The sequence below is a fragment of the Pieris rapae genome, chromosome 14 (genome assembly GCF_905147795.1).
Source record: "Pieris rapae chromosome 14, ilPieRapa1.1, whole genome shotgun sequence".
Classification (NCBI taxonomy): Eukaryota; Metazoa; Arthropoda; class Insecta; order Lepidoptera; family Pieridae; genus Pieris; species Pieris rapae.
In genome coordinates this window covers 6307673-6327571 of record NC_059522.1, presented here as the reverse complement: position 1 = coordinate 6327571, position 19899 = coordinate 6307673, and the positions used below count along the sequence as shown (strand labels likewise).

Here is a 19899-nt window from a genome sequence, read left to right as displayed (position 1 = left end):
TTCAGTAAATATAAAATTTAATAGTTGGGTCAAAGGTAAATTCATAGTTTCACTAGTAACAAGAAAACATACATACAAACGTAATGCTATTACCTAAATATGACTCTAGCCAAAGGCCAAATTACGTGAATACAACTATAATTAGTAATTTTAAAATTAACATTACGGAAGCCAAAGTGTAATTTCTGTGCTAATTAACAATAAAAATACGCGTATATTGATTAAATAATTATATTAATGAATGAATAACTAGAATAATCTACAATATGGTAAGGCATGTCTTAGTTATAGATTTTTGTTACGAATTCAAAAAAGATAATAGCAAAGGAGCCTTGACACAGCAATTCGAAATGAAATTCTATCCATGACGAAAATATTTTTTTATTCAGTTTTAAGACAGCTGTGAACTTATATCTACCTTATATATACCTTTTATGTTTGAATCCAGTAGCTTCTAGTATCAGCTTGGAATTCAATGGCCAACAAAGCGTTAGTTAGTTAATGTTATCTTTTATTCGAAAAGATTACCGTGGAAATTTTATCTTCGAAATCGTTTGCCGTAAATTTCATTTGCCAATTACATAGGTCCGTTATAGAGTACAACGATGACTTATTAATTAGATATCTATTCTGAATTCGTCTCAAAAATAAAAATGTCTTTTCAAATACAATGAAATAGACTTTCGCTTAACTTTTAATAATGCTTAATAAGCTCTAGAGATTCCTATGTCTCATTCTTATCTTAAATCCTTTAGCACCACTTCTTAAAGAATTGCAATATAGGTGGGAATGCCGGACAACATTACATGAATCACATAAGTCAAAGAAGTCAACGCTACCTATACAAAAGCACATCGGAAGATCTGATTTTTCTAACATACAAATACGTCAATTATCTAATATTTTACGCTTCAACTAAATTCTCAGCCTCGAGCCTGATTGATTGATTTAAGACATCAAGTACAAACAAAGAACGAACGCAACTAAAAATGGTCAACTTTAACTGCCACAGTATTAAGGGTGGTTGTAGCAGGCAAGTGTATATTATCCCAGTCGGTACTAAGATGGGCTTCTGTATCAGTAGCCTTGATAGTCAGGCCTAGGGATGGGACGGCATTAGCGCAGTGCGGTAGGCGGAGTGTCACTGGTCGTAAAAATACGAGCCCCTGAGGCCCGCACATCACTAGTGGGGACAGCATTGCTTCACCTGGTCATAGAAAAATATATTATTCCTGCGAAACCATAAACAAATATCCAGTGAAAAGATCGAAACGTGACAATACTCAACACACAAACACATATCGCAGGATTAGCGGATTAGCATGCAAAGCGAGCCACAGATATAAAATAGCAAAAAATAAGACAAATATAAGACGAGTAAAACAAATGAGGTGTATGAAAGGAATGGAATGAAAAGTGCTTCAAACAGTGCACAAAAATCCAAACACTATCGAACATACGATTTAACTGTTGGATGCAGACAGCACGCTCGCCGCCGTCGCTCCTCAATCTTTAAGTAGGAGTGTATTGTGTGGCAGAAACTGTTTAAAAATGCTGGGTTAATAATGAATAAATGTAATAAGTTCTTGTTTTAAATGTGTTTAAGGGTTTATATGAATACGATATAAATATGATACATATTAACATGCTCTAAATACTCATGCATACTCCACAAATTGCGGTCTCAATAAGTGCCAAAATGCCCTGCATCATCGCATTCGTTAATTGCCAATTAGTAAGTGCAGTCTACGATCTACGGTAACGCGTGCGTAAAAAGCTTTACCGTTATCCATGTCGATGGGAGGTCCTCCTACGCGCTGGCTCAATCGCGGATCAGACACCGTAAAGTAGATCTTTTGCTTGATCCCCGGAGCAATTGCTTTTGGAGGTATTATAAGGGAAACACCCCAATGCCTATCCTCTAGAACCCCTCCTTCGCTATCGAATATACCCCAAGTAGTGTGTGGTGCATCTGGTTCGACCACCTCAGTTTTCTCCTCACTTGTTTCTGATGTCACCTTGACAATTGTATTATCGTTGCTCATAATAGTTGTATCGTTTCGACTATTTGAAGTGTTTTCGGATGTGTCCTGGCTAATTTCAGGACTTTTTTCTACAATTTTTTCACAGAATGTCACAGTTCGATTAGGTTTAGGTCGGTCTTGCAAGTCCTGCGATGCATATGGCGTGCTTTGTGGTTTATTTTCAAAATTCATACTACATTCAGAAGCATACTGAGTTTCCATGGATGTTGTAGATTCATATGGTATTGGAGACGACGTTATTTTGAGTGCATTTGATATGTGTTCGGCTTTTCCATGTAAACGAGGAGCATACAATGCTTCACCTTTCAAAACATTAGCCTCTAAGCTTTTTGTTTTTTCTTTTTCCGCGTCTGTCTTAGATTCAGTAAGATATAATTTCGAAAAATCTATTTCCTGAAACTTCTCTGTTTCCCCATTCATTGCTTCAGCTTTTGTTTGATACACAGGTTCTCGTCGAGACAAATGATTTGCATCACTTAACTCATATGGGCTACTTCTAGCACTATCCTGAGTAGGTACAGGCTGAACCTCTTTAGCTTCATGATTCGATTCATAGATGATACTTTCTTTTAGATCTCTTTTCGATACATACAATGGTTCTCGGCTTTTTACCGCATCACTTTCATTAGCTTCCAATCTAGTTTGATATATTTTTTCTTTTTTCGCTTGATTTCTTTGTTTTATTATTTCTAATTTTTCTTCTAACTTAGCGCTATAAGAAGATTCTTTATTAGCTAGCAAGGCTGCTTTTTGCGATAAAATTTCTTGTTTAGATACATATGTACATTCGGCCGATGCTGGTCTTACTTGCTGAGGCAAATCAAATAATTCATTTCGGGTGCCATAATCCGAAAAACTCGATTTCATTTGAGTTCGCGCACCATACAGCGATTCAGTCTGATTAATTCTTGCTAGCATGTCTGACCTACTAATGTATGGTGGCTCACTCATGCATTTATTCATCGGAGAAGATCTACCAGGATATGTCACAGGCGTATGCAGGCGCCTGTCTGGGCGTATTGCATATGGATTCTCTGACCAGGAAGTACTTGGCGGAGGTTCATAGGTTCTTTTGCCATAAATTGGTTCCTTACTGGTAACTGAAGTATCTGATCTTTGCCTAAGCATTTCTTCCCTAGTATTATAAGGAGACTCTGAAAATCTTTGCCTAAGCATATCTTCCTTAGTAGCGTAAGGACTTTCATTTGTCATTCTTTGTCTTAACATTTGTTCTTTAGTAGCATATGGTGGCTCATTGTAAATACTCTCAGTTTTTCGTGGTATTTCTTGCTTAGCATATGCATTCTCCATGACTTCATTTCTAGTTGCATAGGGATTTTCTCGTATACACTCTGCTCGCGTCGCATATGGTGGATCTATAAGGGGCATTGCTACCGTTTCACGGTTTCCGTATGGATTTTCGTAACCTTGGCTGGATACTTCAGATCTACTCGCATACGGATTCTCACTAGAAGTGTCATATATAGAAGTGTAAGTTCTTTTAGGCTTAGGAATAGGATCATAAATAACATGTTCCTTACTTTGGTATACTGGTTCTGGAGGTAGAGGCTGGGTTGGATAGAAGGGTTCATGCTTATTTTGTTGTTGTCTTTGGTAAATCGGGTCTATTTTGGTAATCATATTAAAGCTTGGGGTTTGTCCGTAGATACCTCTTCTATTATATTCTATAAGAGAGTTCTGTCTGCGTAACAAGGGGGTAACTTTAGGTTCGGTTTCTATTTCACACATAGAATTCTGTCTTCGAAGGCTTTTTAAAGTAGGTTTGGCTTCATAATCTCTAACTGTACAAATGGAGCCATTTCTATCATCACAGAATGAACTTTGCCTTTTAAGTATCGGTTTCAGTAAAGGTTTTTCACATGATGAGTTACTACGTTGTAACATTTGATTTCTTATCTGCGTATTTCTCATATGAATGGATAAGTCGCTTAAATCAGATTTTTCTCGTCTCAACATCGGTATTTGACCATGTCTCTGTTGCAAGTCACTTTCGCACAATGACTTTTGTCGAGACACTTTTTTATTTTTCGAGCGGAAAAGATCGAGGACGGCATTTTTAATGAACGAAGGTTTTTTGGACAATTTCTTTTTAGTTTTTGGTGAGAATGTTTCATCGGGCTCCGCGCTGGAGTTCATGGCATCGGATGAGCTGCGGAAACCCACAACCAGACCCACTTAGTTACTCATGATGAATACACGGACGTCTCGGATTTACCAACTTTCAATTAATATTGAATATTGACAAATCTGACAGTCCTGATCGATCGAAATGATATAATAAATATGATTTTTGACATTATATGAACTGCATATTGAAATAAATGTCATAAAGGAGGATGCATATACTTGTAGATAATTGGCAAGGTTAAAATATAGGTTTCGGGATATTATAAAGTGACAACTTAATTCAATATGCTTTCGTTTAACAAGTTGCACTAAAATGCAGACACGCACTGCTTAATTCAAAATCAACCATTCTAACATACTACAGGTTATAATACGCCCCGACAGAGAATATATGATACAAATATATATTATTTATATTGTATAACCACATACAATACCATACTATAAGACGCCCAAGACGTGTTAGTCGTTTGTGAAGCGATCGGTGTTTGCATGTTAGAGCAAATTGTACAAGGAATAATTCGAAAAATCACTTGGACATGCAATTTGAGGGACTTATATGTGTGCGTTTGTAAAGCGTGTTACCTCAAGTTGTGCATGTGTTGCGGCTTTCTATACAGTTCGAATGCGGAACCTCTTTGCTCACGGCTGCCGGCTAAATCTGTATGAGAAATCGCTATTCAGTGTTTTGAAGATATTTTTATTGTAAACTATCCTTAATTTGGCAGTTCGGCAAATGGACACTTTTAAGATATTTTTAATTACTAATAACGTAACGATTCAGGTGAATGGCTAAAAAACTACGATATATTTTTACTTTTTGTTGACTTAGTGTGTATAATTCAATTGAATTAGTTGGAATAATGAAAAACGCTTTGTCAAATATTTACGTCTTTGTTTTTGTTATGCTAGTTGCTAGGGAACTGTCGACACCTAAAGGATAATGCAATAATATTTATAAGTATGTATCATAATAATTATACTTTACTCAAGGTTGAAGGGTTCAATAATTTTTATAATTTTTTTGACTCATTCAAAGAAACGATATCAGTTTAATTATTCTGTATGGGCTCTTTCAATCAAATCGTATTTACTGTATGATGAAAAGAGACAAAATTATAGTATAAATACAAGTGTCATACTTAAATTTATAAAAATTCTACATTCTCTGATCTATAGTAACTTACCAATAAGGTGCGGGTTATGGGGCAAATTGATGGCTCGATGGTGGGACGGCGGTCCTGAATATGGTGGGGATTGGGGCTGGTGACCCATTTGACCACTGTACATACCCTACAACAGAAAAACGTAGATTCTATGTTGTATTTCAAATTATTATTATAACTTATCAAAAAGTATAACAATTTAATATTATTCACATAGAACTAGTTTATTTAATGTAATTAAATCTTTATTTATAAATAAAAAACATTTGAAATAAATAACGTGACAGTCAAAGACCATATATTTAATTCATTGTGAAATACATCTTAAAGCGAATTAATTAAGATGATAATATAAGAAAGTAACAAGGTATTCTTCGTGCGTCGTAAAATTTCAGTGTTGTCTGGAAGAGATATCTCGAAAGCGAAAAGGCCACCTTTCTTTAAATTTAATTATGTGAAATGTATATTTCACTGTGCTAGTTTTAATCAATAAATAAAATCGATTTGAAAAATCTTACTAAATAATCTTGCTCAGTCATGAGTGAAGTAATTAAAATAATTATCCGTTAAAAAAACTTACCTGTTGATAGTGTGGATGCGGAGGCTGATGCGCGGGTTGGGAGTGTGAGTGTGAATGAGAGTAGTGAGGGGGCGGACCCATGGGTCCAGGGCCCATGGGACCAGGCGGACGGGGCATCATATTGCCCATTTGGCTTGGCTCCATGTTCTAACAATTTCAATGTATTATTAATATGATAAATACGTTCATAAGAGTGGTTCTAAGTATTATTAAAAAAAATGTTTGTTTGAAATACAATATAATTTACAACATAAAACCCATGTCAATTAAAATGTAAATTTAGTTTGAAATCGAATATTTTTAGTAATGTCACAGTCTGCTTTTTTAAAGTCATTTAAAAATATTCAAAGTATGTTTTAAATACATACCCCATTCCTAGGCGGGTGATTGTCGGGCGGTCGGTAATGTTTGGGTTTTGGCGGCGGCACTGGCTTGTATGGCGGCGCACGCGCATAGTCTGCTTGCGATACAGAGTTTGTTCTTGCGCTGGCAAAGTGGAAATAAGTAAATTATAATTACTCGTATGGTATTCATAAACATTTATCCCATTGGAGTCATAATACAATATTAACATCACAAACAACACGACAAAAGATTTAAAAAAAAGGACACTCCCTTGTCTCAAAGTATGCCTTTCGCATAAAAAAACCAGCTAAGTCAAAAGTGAAGGAAAAAAACAAACAGTAAAAGCAAAAAAAACACATGAACATATGAACTTAGAATTTCAACAATTTTAATCAAATTAACAATTCATTTTAATACTTATATCTAAGGATGTATAATGGTAAGTTAATTAAGGGCCTGTTTGACAATGTCCGGATAAGTTCCAAATAAGCTATTTGTTACTTATTGGTATGATAAATAGTATTTTTGCGTTTCACGACTGTCAGATAGCGCTATACGGCATGAAATTCGAAGTATCTTATTTGGAATTTTTATCTTTCGAATAATTTATGTGTTGCATAGCTATTTGGCACTTTATCCATACATTGGTTAACAGGCCCTAAATGTTAAAAGCAAGCGATACCTGTACTTGTTATGATCGTTAGTGGTGACGTTAGGCAGTGACGGGCCGCGTGCGTGACTGTGAACCCCGTTCGGCAACGCACGCCGATACTCGCTCGGCCCATTCGGCCCATTCGGACCATTCGGACCATTTGGACCATTCGGACCGTTTGGACCGTTCTGACCCCTACTGCGGGATCCCATGTTAAAATTTAATAGTGACTCAATGCAAATTAAAAGAATGGCCTTCAGCAAACAAACTAGGCTTTCTGTAACGTTTGGCTTTGGGTCAAGAAGAGAAATATAGAATTTTTCTTTATCGAACTTAGAAAAATGGAAGGTAACGCCTTGTCCAATATATACAATGAAATGTGTGTGAATATTTGTTAGATAACAAAAAAAAAACTTAAGACTATATAAACTGTATATATACAATAAAGTTTTTTCTTTCTTTCATTACGTCGTTAAATATGAAACGAAATATAGTAAGTGTTTTCATGATTATTTACATCTTTAATACTTCTTTGAACATTCTGTTGAATTATTAAAATATTTATTTATAACCCAAGCGCTGTTAATGTAATGAAAAAGCAAGATAAGATTTCTTTTTGAGATTAAGAGTTTTTGTAATAATCTAATTCTTATTTAATATAAAAAAAGATATTTGGCAATAGTCTTAGTATATAGTCTATGCGGAAAGAAAACCCACTTGACGGTTATGGGAGCCAATACAATTTTTATTACTTTTTTATATTTTTTCATATAAAACTTTTTATTTCTAACACACAAATATACAGTATTTACAATAATTTGAACCTACATACTAATCAAATTTATATAGATAAATAGAAAAATCTAACAATTTTTTAAAGTTTGGCACTGGCAGTGTTTTTTTACGCTGGCAGCATTTCCAGCAAGGAAAGGTATTGCGATACTAATTCGTTATATCGAATTATAATTAAGTTACAGTGTTGACATCATTAAAAAGGTGATTTAGCACCTCAGATCCTATGAAGTTCTCTTTCCGCACAGAATATTACGCTTCTGATTTATGTCAAACCCAACCACCTATTTACAATTCTTTACCTGTATGTGTTATCTGGCGGTCGGTAGTCAATAGGATTATGCTCCAACGAGTTGGAGTTGCGTTGCGGACTTTGTGTCATGCTGTTTGGGTTAGAAGGCGGTTCCATTTTGCTGCAAAATTGACAAAACTTATTTTCATATTTCAATTACAACTTTTCTTTCCAATCTTTGTTATATTTTGATACATTTTATTAAAAATCAATTAAATTGACCCATCAAACCCATCAAATCAACATGTTGGTTAAAATATAATATAAGAGTTACGAACTCGTAACTCGTCGTGCAACTGCACGAACTAACAAACTAACAAACAAAATATCTTTATTCATCTAGGTAAACAAGAACACTTATGAACGTCAAAAACAAATTAATTGTAAATTTACTTTTACTACTAGTACGCAAGTCAAGGGCGTAGAGCGGGCAAGAAGAACTTTCCGCTACTCTTTTCAATCGCCAAGTTTTTAATACAAATTGTTTGGACTGGAGCAAATCAATCCCAAGGATTAGGATCATTTAAGTATTCAAATATACGTAGTATAAGTGACGTAGTTGGCCGATATATCAAATTTTTAAGTGATATTAGCAAATATATTTGGTAATACTTTTTTTTTAGAACCGGGGGTAAACGGGCAGGAGGCTTATATAATATTTTATATACTTACATAGAGGGAGCCACTTTTAAGTCGTCAGGCGCGTTGGGAGGTAAACGCGAGCCCATACTGGTATTGTGTTGATTGTTACTATTGTATTCATATGTGCCGTCGTATGACGTTTGCTGAAAGCAATAATCATGTTTCTATGGATAAATCAATACGAAAACCGAAATACATTTTATATTAACCTCCAATTTATAGAAGTCTCCAATGTAATCAATATTCTAAATAAATATATAAATTTCATTCTACATTAATTCTCACATAATTGTTGTTAATATAAATATTGTGTAGAAGTGGTTGTTTGGAAGAAATCGCTCTAAAGCGATAAGGCCGCCAGTTGCTTTTCATTAAATTATGTTTAATATTTTCCTTTTATGAAATGCAACGAAGTGTTAATAAATAATAATAAATAAATAAATAATTCAAGCAGAGAGTTTGAAATATGTGAGAATTAATGTAAAAAATTATTAATTCCTAGTACTCCTATTTTTCCTGTAATTTTCTATTATATGGCCAAACTTAGCGCTAAATTGTTACGTATATATAGCTCACTACTAAAACAAAACTTTTTATATTTGTTTTGATTTTAATTATTTCTATTATACAAAGTATGTAGGTTAAGAAAATTGTAAAGAAATAAATTATTGTATTGTACAAAGAGATAATAAAAAAATAAATAAACAAAACAATAAAATTATAAAAACAAACCTATATACTTTTTTAGAAATTTATTTCATTCCTAAATTCAAATTTGACATAAATTTAATAATTAATACTTGGAAATTATTCTAATATTTAACCTTATATTAAATAATAATTATTAATTACCTGTTGTCGATGTCTATCAAGTGAACCCTGTGTGGGCTGTATCACCATACTCGTTGGCCGCGCCGAGTACGTGGCGTTTTCATCGCCGCTGCTCTCTTTCGGCGGACCGAATAGACGTTCTTGCGCACTTGGTCGGCTCTTAAATTGCGTTTTTTATTGTTTTTATAAAATAATGTATTTTATAATCAAACATTAAACAAGACTTTATATTTAGCGATTAAGATTTATTGACGAATAGTATAAATGGTTAACCTACAGTAGCTAATACATATGATATTTACTTCATCATTCTACAGTTAACAAAAATTATCTATAATAACAGACAATTACACCAAAAATATAGCCAGAGATGGAAAACATAATATTTACCTACAAAAAAACTCAAACATTTACAAAAGGTAACAAAACAATAAAAACTATTCAATTCAACTAATATGGCTGTTTTGTGTAATGGTGTAACAGTGAGGGTCAGTCCTTGCAGGTGTGCTCATGATGCAGGTGATTTTACGCTACGAATATTCTTAATACTCCTTTAAAGCATATCTACGAGTATTTCGCGATAGGTTAAAGGTCAAGGCTTAAGGCTGTTCGTTCATAAACGCAAGTTTTAAACATTAAAATAAACCTATAGCTGAATCGAGAAATTATTAAATTACCTTACAAGATTATAAATTATTATTTAATTAATTTGAATAATATTTTTTACAGAGTTTTCGTCATATAACTACAAAGTAGGCCTTAAAATTATTTAGATTTAAAACCCGTATTTGGTTTGTATATTGAAAACCTAAAAGGGACATTAAAATTGTCAAAGTAACGATTTTTTATAAAAAAATACAACAATTAAACACAATACGACTAAGGGCATGTTTCACAATGTCCGGATAAGTTCCAAATAAGCTATTTGTTACTTATTGGTATGATAAATAGTATTTTTGCGTTTCACGACTGTCAGATAGCGCTATACGTCATGAAATTCGAAGTATCTTATTTGGAACTTTTATCTTTCGAATAATTTGTTGCATAGCTATTTGGCACTTTATCCATACATTGTGAAACAGGCCCTAAGAATAAGTACAACTTACAGTGGGATTGTGTCTTAGTGAATGCGGTGGGCGACCGGGCGGCGGAGCAGGTAGCAAAACTCCACCCGCTGGACGCGTCACTTGCGACTGATTGGTCGTACGAGGTGGCAATTCGGGTACTGGAATACAAGAAAAAAGGTTGAAGAGAGGTGGAAGGTTCGACATGAAAGTGGTATTCAGTGCTTCATTACGGCTATTGTATCCGAACTTGAATGAACTCAGAAATCACCGCGCGCAAAGACGAGTAATTTATTAATTGCTTTGCCCATTGAATTTACAAGGGGATAATTGGTATTAACGAATCAATATAAATACTAAGAAATATGGAAACAATTTAATCCTCCTTAAAATAGTATGCAAAGAAAATGCGTAGAAGAATCTTATAAAAAAATACAGACATTATAGAACTGCTTCTTTTCATCCCAACTTAAATAAGCATACAGCAAAAACAATATTTATTGAAACGAGATTTTTTTTTTTATAAAATTAAAAACAAATGTATTAAATACACTAGTTAAAGGACTCCTTATTAGAACCTAAATAAATGCTGAGAGCTAGAAATAAAGGGCTAAAATATAAAAGCTTATAATCTCACCAGTTCCATACAACGGCGAATGTGGCGGCGACTGCGACAAAGGATTACATTGGTATGGAGGGGCTTCATTACTGGTCGGCATGTGATTCACGCCGTTAGATTGACCATTTGTGTTAGACGAGAACCCATATTTGCTGTCGTAGCCACTTTGCTAGAAGCACAATTCCTTTTTTATTATTTTTAAAAAGCTTAAAACTTACTTTGAATGTTCATGCTGCAATAAATTTGTAACGGGTTGGAGTTTAGAATGTTCCTTTGATACCTAACCAGAAGGCAGGTAATAAGTGCGTACCTTTTGTCGAGGATTATGATCCTATAACAGGTAGTACCCGGATTTGTATTTATCATAACTGGATATTCTTTGAGCACATATAATGATAAACTTACGAATAATGAATGAGCAGCGAATCTTACCGTATAAGGCGGAGGGACTGCGTCCACCATATGGCTTATGTCTTCATCACGATCCATGTTGTCCTGCGTTGTTGCTATGGAAGGATCAGATGATGACTTGACAAGCCTTGGCGCTGGTGGACTCACTTCCAAATCGCTTTCGGGACTAGAAGCATACGACAGCCTGTTCTCCGTACTCGATGACATTGAGAACAAGAAGTCATCGGATAACGGTTCTGGTCGCTGTGACGCCATTTTGATATGCGCCATTTTGAAATCCGCCATTTCGTGTCGCATCGAGGGTAGGTTATGGAATGGGGTGAGACAAGACAAATGAATGATTGTTCAAAAGGTAAGTCACTAAATTCTTAGCTTCTGTGAATGATTAATACGATTTCACACTAAAAATCAACATGCAAAACTATGTTAGCTTCTTTGAAATATTTCAATTTTAATTAGTTTGGATGTTGATTTTTTCATCAAACGTGGTATATAACACTGGTGTTTGGTATATTACATGTCTAACTAAAAATAACACTTAAATCATACAGGGGATTTATAAATAGCAACAAAAGATATTTGGTAAATAAAAAATATATCACAAAGATAAAAGTAATGTAAGGCATATCTACAATGATTAGGTTATAGGATAGCGTAAACTATAAAAATAAAGCACAATAAAAAGCGGAGATAATATGCTCAAATATTTACAAGCAAATCAAGAAAAGCTTTAGTGGTCTTCACACAAGCGTCCCCAAAACCTCTACACATACCCCAAGTTCTGTTCTGATATCGGTTTAACATCTCTCTCTACTTCGATCTTATCCAGATTGTCTACGTCATCTAACTTTAATGTCGGCAATGACAGGTTCTTAGATTTATTTAGAGACCTCTGAGATATTGAGGGAAGTGTCCGAGATTCGCTCACTCTGCTATTCATGAACGGTTTCTGACTGCATTTACAATTCGGTATTCTACAGATCTGCCGTACAGGCTTATCGAGAATTGGCTTAGGCATTTCCTTTTGCAAACGCGCCTTCCATTCTGGCACCTCATTCGATTTTTCTTTTTGGAAAAATGCTGAGGCCGGTCTAAACTGATCTGATAGTGGAAGGACTGACTTTGGTCTCTGCGGCCTATTGATCGGTAATTTCGAAGTTTCCAGAACACTATAAGGCCTGAGGTTCTGAGCCTTGAAGGCCTGAGATTCAGGATTTAGGGTGGAGTTTTGCAAGCGTCTTTGCCGATGTCTTTCATCGTACGGGTAGCTGAATGTATGTCTATTTCTATTCGGGTTAGTTACACTGTACATGTTGTTAGGCATGCTTGGTGTTAATGTTTCCGAGTAGTAGTATGGAACTACATGATTTCTGTTAGCGTCATACAATTCGTGACGTTTGTTAGTCTCTGGTGAGAAAATGTTTGGTGAGCGGTTGGGCTCAGGCGATTGGGGATAGTATTTGACAGGGTATGAAATAGGGTAAAAGGCTGGGTAAGGAGAAGGGGGAATCGGGAAGTAAATGTCCGACACCATTTCAACGTGCTACACGAGACAGACAGAACAGAAAGAATTTGGTTAATAGCGCCGACGTATGGTTGAAAAGACTGGGAAATAGATGTCCATAGTGAATATTAAAATCCAAATCTTTTCAATGTGTTATAAAGTAATTTGAGCACAACAATTTACCAAATGCACCCAACATCTTAAAGCGACCATCTCGAAGTAATTTTCTGTTGATACATAAATGCTATATATTTTTTAAACATATACACATACAATGCAGACCACAATATAGTTTCGAGTTTCGACTCTTATAACACCAGTTTACCACATATACCGCTCATTTATATAAATTAGTTTTGTTTCTAGAGTTTAAATGAAATATAAAACAATTTCTATTTATAACACATACCTTGGTCTCTGAGACCCATAATTGCTGTTGCTGGGTCCTCTGAACCAGGTCGCACAACTTGTTGTACCAAGTGTTAAGGTTCGCTTCGCTAAGGGTCACGGTGTGAGTGAAGACATGACCCCAAACCCGCTCCATGTGTTGGCATTGTTCTAGTAGTTTCTTTGAGGATTTATGGGCTGACCTAAAATTGTTGTTATTGCTCGTGAACGTATCACTTTTAAATATTTTATTTTTTTAGTATTAAATTTGAAATACTGCTTGCTATTGGCTTAGAAAACACGATTGGGGCGAGGTATCAATTCTAACTTTACCTCTTTTTATATTACAAGACGGATAGAAGAAAACCTGATGTTAAGTTATACCGCAGCCCATGGACACTCGCAGTGCCAGAAGCAAATAAGAATTGGTACGCTTCCTTCTTAAGGGACGCATGAGCATTCAAATCAGCAGCTAAATCTATATACAGGTGGTGCGAGGTAGAAATTGCCTTAAGTTGTTAACTCTCAGTTGTGGAACGACAGAAGTCCAGATAAATTCTTGCGCCATAAATTGTTCAATGTTTGAGGTTTTTTATTTATGTATTTTTTTTAATTAAAAAGATTTGGACGAATACAGAAGTATTTAGTTACTTCTAATTATTAAACTTAAGAATAAAAAAAAACTTACTTAGGCAATCCCGATCTCAGTGTTTTGATGATATGTTTATTATCCGCCTTAAGGAAGATGACTATGGGATAAAACTGCGCATAGTTCAATCTATCGACTGCGTTTGGCGTTATATCCAGTAGTGCGTGCTTGCCACGCTCCATTATAGATCGGATGCTGGATAACCGGATAATTCCGGATGACTTTGTCTTACTGTCTTCTAAGGTGCTATCCATTTCTAGGAATATTAAATAGGGATTTTTAGGGAAATTATAATTAATATTAATTATGGTTAGGTGCTTGACTCTTAATACTGAAGATTTTTATTTTATTGCGGTTTTGGGATCCCAGTGCTTTTAGCGGATGTCTCTGCTGTTACCGCATCCCACCTAAGGCGATTGTTGGTGGCGCCGTGGGGTTTTAGGGGGTATGCACAATGGCATTCCCACATCAGAGTCGGGCCGCGGTAGGGTACACGCAATGCCCAAAGTAAACAATCGTGGTTGTTCACAACTATGTTATAAATTAATTAATACCATACTGAATGTATTACCAAAAAAGTTGACGAGAACAGGATGTGATAGACACTAATGATTTAAAAAAAAAATCTAGTTATTCCATGCTAATGCAACGAAACGTTGTTGCTAACATAAATAAATACATTTATATATAGTAACAATGTACACCTATAAACCGTTTAAATTAATTCAAATTTCAAAATCAAAAATAATTCAATTTTAAATATATTGTAACGTATACTTACTCGGCGATGCGAATTTATCAGGATTCTCGGTAAGTAATCTCTCTCTTGCGATATCAGCGGCCGCGCCCAAAATAATCACGGGTCTGACAAACCCTGGCTGCTTCAATACAACTCTTTCATATGCGGGGAATTTACTTATACTATCTGAGAGAACCACTTCATCCCAGTGTTCCTGAAATACGAGTAATATTGGATGTTTTGTTTTAGCTGTTCTGTTTATGTGCGCTTTTAATGCACATATGGCAAAGGAAAACATCGTGAAGAAGCATGCCTTAGACCCAAAAAGTCGATCCTTTTCACACAGAAGGCTGATCTCCTGTATCACGAAAAAGACACAGAAATTTGAGGATTTAAGCAAAGGATTTTTTGTATCGTTAGACCGGACATTATTATGAACTTCTAATTGATTTAAATAAATAGTTTTAAATATAAACTTGTAATACTCAAAGAAGCGAAAATGGTTCTAGTAAATACATTTAATTTAAGCTCAATAGAAGATATATATGTAATTCTGCTTTATATGTGCATAACTCTTTATTAGTGAAACCTTTTGTGGGTACATCCAATGTGTTTATTTTTAACTTTGTTTTTATTGTAAAGATGTATATGTTTTGTTTCCAAATAAATAAATAACGTTTCTGCCTTTTAGATTTCGATCAAGATTTGAATATTGTTATTAAAAACTCAAAACCTCGCCTGAAACACTTAGCAATAAAACCGCTAATAGCGACTCTTAAGTAAATATTGTATTGCTTAAGGTAGAAGATAAAATTCATACCTTCCCAAGACTCTTGCTCCGACGATGCGTAGATCTTCTTCTCCTGAAAAAGTTATGTTTCCCATCGTTGCCTGACATCTCTTTCTTTGTGGCGTTGAACTGAGCCGTTGCGAGCTCTTCAGCGCGCGCCTTGTTAGGAATCGTTCCTTTTTGGACCTCTTGATTATTACGACCTGAGAAGGCATAGATGTTATCATACTACCACATATTTAACCAAATGATTGTAAAATTATATCAATAACTGTACTTTTTAAAAAATACTGTTTTTTTTATTAAAAATCGAATCTATGTACGTTTTTTTTAAATTAAAATGTATTTAGTAATCAAAATAACCCTTTTTCAATTTAATTATGTATTTGATGCATGAACTAGCTATCTCACAGATTCAACACAAAACCATTTTTCAACTCGATTACCAAAGATAAGCGCTTTAATAATACAAACTATAACATTATATATGTATAATAAACTTAAATTTTAAGGTTAGTTATTAGATATATTTTTATGTATAATGTTATTTGTTTTGAATTAACTAAATGTCAAATGTCAATGTCAAAAAATACATTAATCCATTAAATTGTATAATAAGTGAAATTCAAGCAGATATAAAACAAAGGGATGTTAAATATAAAAAATATACCTATCCGGTAAACCTGCCACGCTCCAACAGTGCCATTGTGCAGCGTGTCCACGACGTGGAAGACGTCTCCACACCGGAACGACATCTCGCCATCAGTTGGCTCCGTGTAGTGGAAATGGGTCTTTATGTGAAATGAGTCACCAGCTGCAAGGAAATCAGTTTATACAAGCCCTAATTAGCCTAGTCTTTTTCTATGTACTTTCTTTATGGCAACAGTTTTAACTTTATGACAATTTCAAGTAAAAGGTAGGTAAACACACTATCAAAGAGATAAAGCTAGTTAACGGCCAACCGCAACCTGGATACCTTAATAAAATATATACCCAACTTCCTCATGAATCATTCTAGATTTTGTTCAAACCGCATTAAATTCGGTGCAGTACTTTTTGAGTTTATTGTGAACATACAGAACTTTTCTAATATAAATGTTGGACACATGCAAATTTTCTCTAAAACTCAATTTCTCAACGTTTGTAAGCAATGCTTTTGTTTGACCGTTTATTCTTCAACTTTGCAAATTCGACCACTAACATTTATATATACGGAGTATGTTTTAATATAGCCTATGACACCACAAATAACGTGGCGTTTTATTATTAAAATTATATTTAAAATGTTCAGTAGATCTAGAGATTCAACTCTTACCCCTACAACTTTAATATTTTTTTAATAATATAGATAAGTAATATTCAAATTACTCACGCATTTGTCCACTAACAACAGAGTTGTATTCTTCAGGCGAATGCTGCACAATGAGATCAATTCGGTCCTGCAGACTCAGCAGAAATAGGACCGCTTCTTCGCGGGTCACGCCCTTCATTTCCATGTCGTTCACCTGTATTTTGTTTTTAAATTAGCGTTTATTGCGGTATGTAAAAAGTATTTCTAAACTAAATCTTTTGAATACTGAAATATTTATTAAGGTTTTTTAGATTTAGTTGGATATCGTTGAATAGGCGTGTGAAAGTTTCATAGCATTTAATTTTATTCATTTCAATGCTTACACTGAAACTACATGTCTATACCAATTTAATATGTATGTTATACGTTAAGCAGATAACTTGAGGGAAATATAGCTACGAAGACTTTACCTATATTATTTGTTTTGTGTGTAATTGTATATCGTAGTTTTTCTTTTTTAGTACCAAGCCAAAGTTGTATTTAATTCGACGTTGTGACGTAAGTGCATACCCTGCATACTAAACATTAAATTATTAAATACTAGCTGCCCGCGCGAACTTTATTGCACCTAAATACCTACCTTTATAGTAGAAATGGGAGGACATTTTGCTACCCAATAGAGACTTCCTCCAGATTCAATAATATACTAAAATTGGTCCAGCCGTCTTCGAGTTTTACAATATATTTTGTGATTCATTTTTTTTTATATAGATTACCTTGAGTATCTTATCAGCGGGCTGCAAGCCTTGCAAGGCGGCAGGACTGGCCGGCTGAACTCCTGACACAAACACGCCAGACCTGTTTCCGCCACAAAGACGAAGACCCACTGATCCTTCCTTCTGGAAGCTTATAAGTCTCGGCTCAGTCCTAAAAAAATTACAATTATTATGAGATTTCTATCAAATTATTAGACATTTTTGACGGACTTAGTGAATTGTTGTATTATTTATTAATGGAAGACACATGTTTCTAATATAATTTTCAAGGAAATTAGAATTCCTGCCCAAACAGTTACTCATACCGTTCTACATGTTATCGGATATAGAGTCTAAATCTGTTATAACGTCATCGAAGAGACTCATATTTGGTCGTAAAAACTGATAGTCGTAACAGCCAATGCGTTGTTATTAAATACCTTATACAATATAATTCAGGGGTTCTTTGATTTTGGTCAATATAACTGGTATGTTCTAAACGATGTCGTAGGAAAAGGTTTTGACCGTATATGTTAATTACTAATACTCCATAGGATAGAGTAATAATACTACTTTAGGCGGAATACACACTATACTCCCGTTCATTGTTTAGTCACGGTACAATCACGGCCTCGTAATATATTATTAAATTAACGATAAGTAAAAATTAATACTAATAAAAATGTCAGGATCCGATGTAATCTAAATTATATATATAGTTTTTGCGTTTTTCAAGGCAGTTTTTGACGTGCACCACCACTTTGTTGAACCAGCTGCCCACGGAAGTATTTCCGAACCAATTTGACTAGGATCCATCAAGAAAAGAGCATCAAATTCTGAAAAGGCCGGCAACGTACTCGCGAGCCCTCTAGTATCGAGTGTCCATGGGCGGCGGTATCACTCACACACACACAACATCAGGTGAGCCTCCTGTCTGCCCCCTTTTCTTTAAAAAAAAAAAAAATTTCAACAGACCGAGATCGGAAAGTATACGAACTGTGAAATGCATATTAGCATCATGCCTTGAAGCAAATAATAATTTTGAACATATTGGTCATGGTTGGTTTTATTATTTCTTGTTTAACTTACTGCGGTTTATTCCTTTGATTTGTCATCACATCCTCTTCGTACAGCTGTCTTCGACTGCTGTAGTAATCTGTTGAATTATACAAAAACTAGACTAAAATCAAAATATCTATGTATACAGTAACATATAAATATAAAATGGACTAAATAAAGAGGATGATGGTAAATTAAATTTAGTGATAAGAAATTGAAATGATTTTGTGCTGTGGCTGAATTTTTTTCTTTTTCTATTAGTATGTTTGTTATGTGTGATGTAGTTAGACATGCATTCATTTAATGCGAGTTCCTAACTTCAAAATTCAAATCCTGAGTGTATTTATATAACACGGTAAGTAGTTTATTATAGATAAGATACGCTTTTGTTATAGTGTAATGAAGTGAAAAAATATATAAAAAAAACACTGTTAATTTTTTTTTAATTAAAACAAAAAAAATGGATTTGGTATTGTCTTTGATTAACATAACTTTTACACATTTAAAGAAAAACACTTTTTTACGGATTATAGTTATGTATTATTGTATTTAAACGTCTGTTTAAATTTAAAATTATGTCTAAATAATTATAAGTTTCAATACAATAATACATAACTATAATCCGTAAAAAAGTGTTTTTCCTTAAAATGGATTTGGTTTAGTACTACATAAAGGATGTTTTTCGAATTTACTAATATATATTTACCATCATTCCTAGGAGGTGGTGGTCTCGGTGGCTGATCGTCCAATGACATTTGACCACGGCGATTGTCTGACCCTCTGACTGGAGCCGCTACGTACAAGTTCTGCCCGCTGCTTGAGTACGGAGATGAAAGAGATTCCCCACTGTTGTTCGGGTATGTGTTGTGTGGTGTCGCTTCTGTATTAATATTATTAATATTAAATAAATCATCATTTGTTTAATGCTAAAAATAAAGTTTTTTTTTGTTTGTTTGTTTGTATGTTACTTTGGCGATTTCTGAAGGCTAGATATGATTTATCTGCCTTATTATAAAACATTACAGTAAAGGTAGTTTGTTACCATGGTAACGATACCATGGTAAGTAAAATGAAAAATAACAAGGTAATAAATATCGCACTAACTGTCCATATTTTTTTTTATTAAAGTATTCCTACA

At 34.4% G+C, this 19899-nt stretch overlaps 1 protein-coding gene across 1 annotated transcript in view; it reads right to left on the bottom strand.

Moving 5' to 3' along the window:
* LOC110997335 (tight junction protein ZO-1) overlaps positions 1 to 19899 on the bottom strand; it is a 78191-nt gene continuing 58292 nt past the window's right edge. Inside the window, exons 7-30 of the mRNA XM_045631171.1 lie at positions 19468 to 19641; positions 18792 to 18858; positions 17724 to 17874; positions 17029 to 17161; positions 16327 to 16470; positions 15687 to 15859; positions 14909 to 15080; positions 14167 to 14383; positions 13501 to 13681; positions 12361 to 13130; positions 12105 to 12108; positions 11609 to 11830; positions 11195 to 11345; positions 10600 to 10718; positions 9515 to 9652; positions 8693 to 8805; positions 8030 to 8141; positions 6967 to 7376; positions 6308 to 6425; positions 5940 to 6086; positions 5381 to 5486; positions 4779 to 4854; positions 1784 to 4215; positions 1 to 1207 (exon numbers count right to left, since the gene is read on the bottom strand). Coding sequence (XP_045487127.1) covers positions 984 to 1207; positions 1784 to 4215; positions 4779 to 4854; positions 5381 to 5486; positions 5940 to 6086; positions 6308 to 6425; positions 6967 to 7376; positions 8030 to 8141; positions 8693 to 8805; positions 9515 to 9652; positions 10600 to 10718; positions 11195 to 11345; positions 11609 to 11830; positions 12105 to 12108; positions 12361 to 13130; positions 13501 to 13681; positions 14167 to 14383; positions 14909 to 15080; positions 15687 to 15859; positions 16327 to 16470; positions 17029 to 17161; positions 17724 to 17874; positions 18792 to 18858; positions 19468 to 19641 — 6554 coding nt within the window. The 3' untranslated portion in view covers positions 1 to 983. The remainder of the gene's footprint in view (positions 1208 to 1783; positions 4216 to 4778; positions 4855 to 5380; positions 5487 to 5939; positions 6087 to 6307; positions 6426 to 6966; positions 7377 to 8029; positions 8142 to 8692; positions 8806 to 9514; positions 9653 to 10599; positions 10719 to 11194; positions 11346 to 11608; positions 11831 to 12104; positions 12109 to 12360; positions 13131 to 13500; positions 13682 to 14166; positions 14384 to 14908; positions 15081 to 15686; positions 15860 to 16326; positions 16471 to 17028; positions 17162 to 17723; positions 17875 to 18791; positions 18859 to 19467; positions 19642 to 19899) is intronic.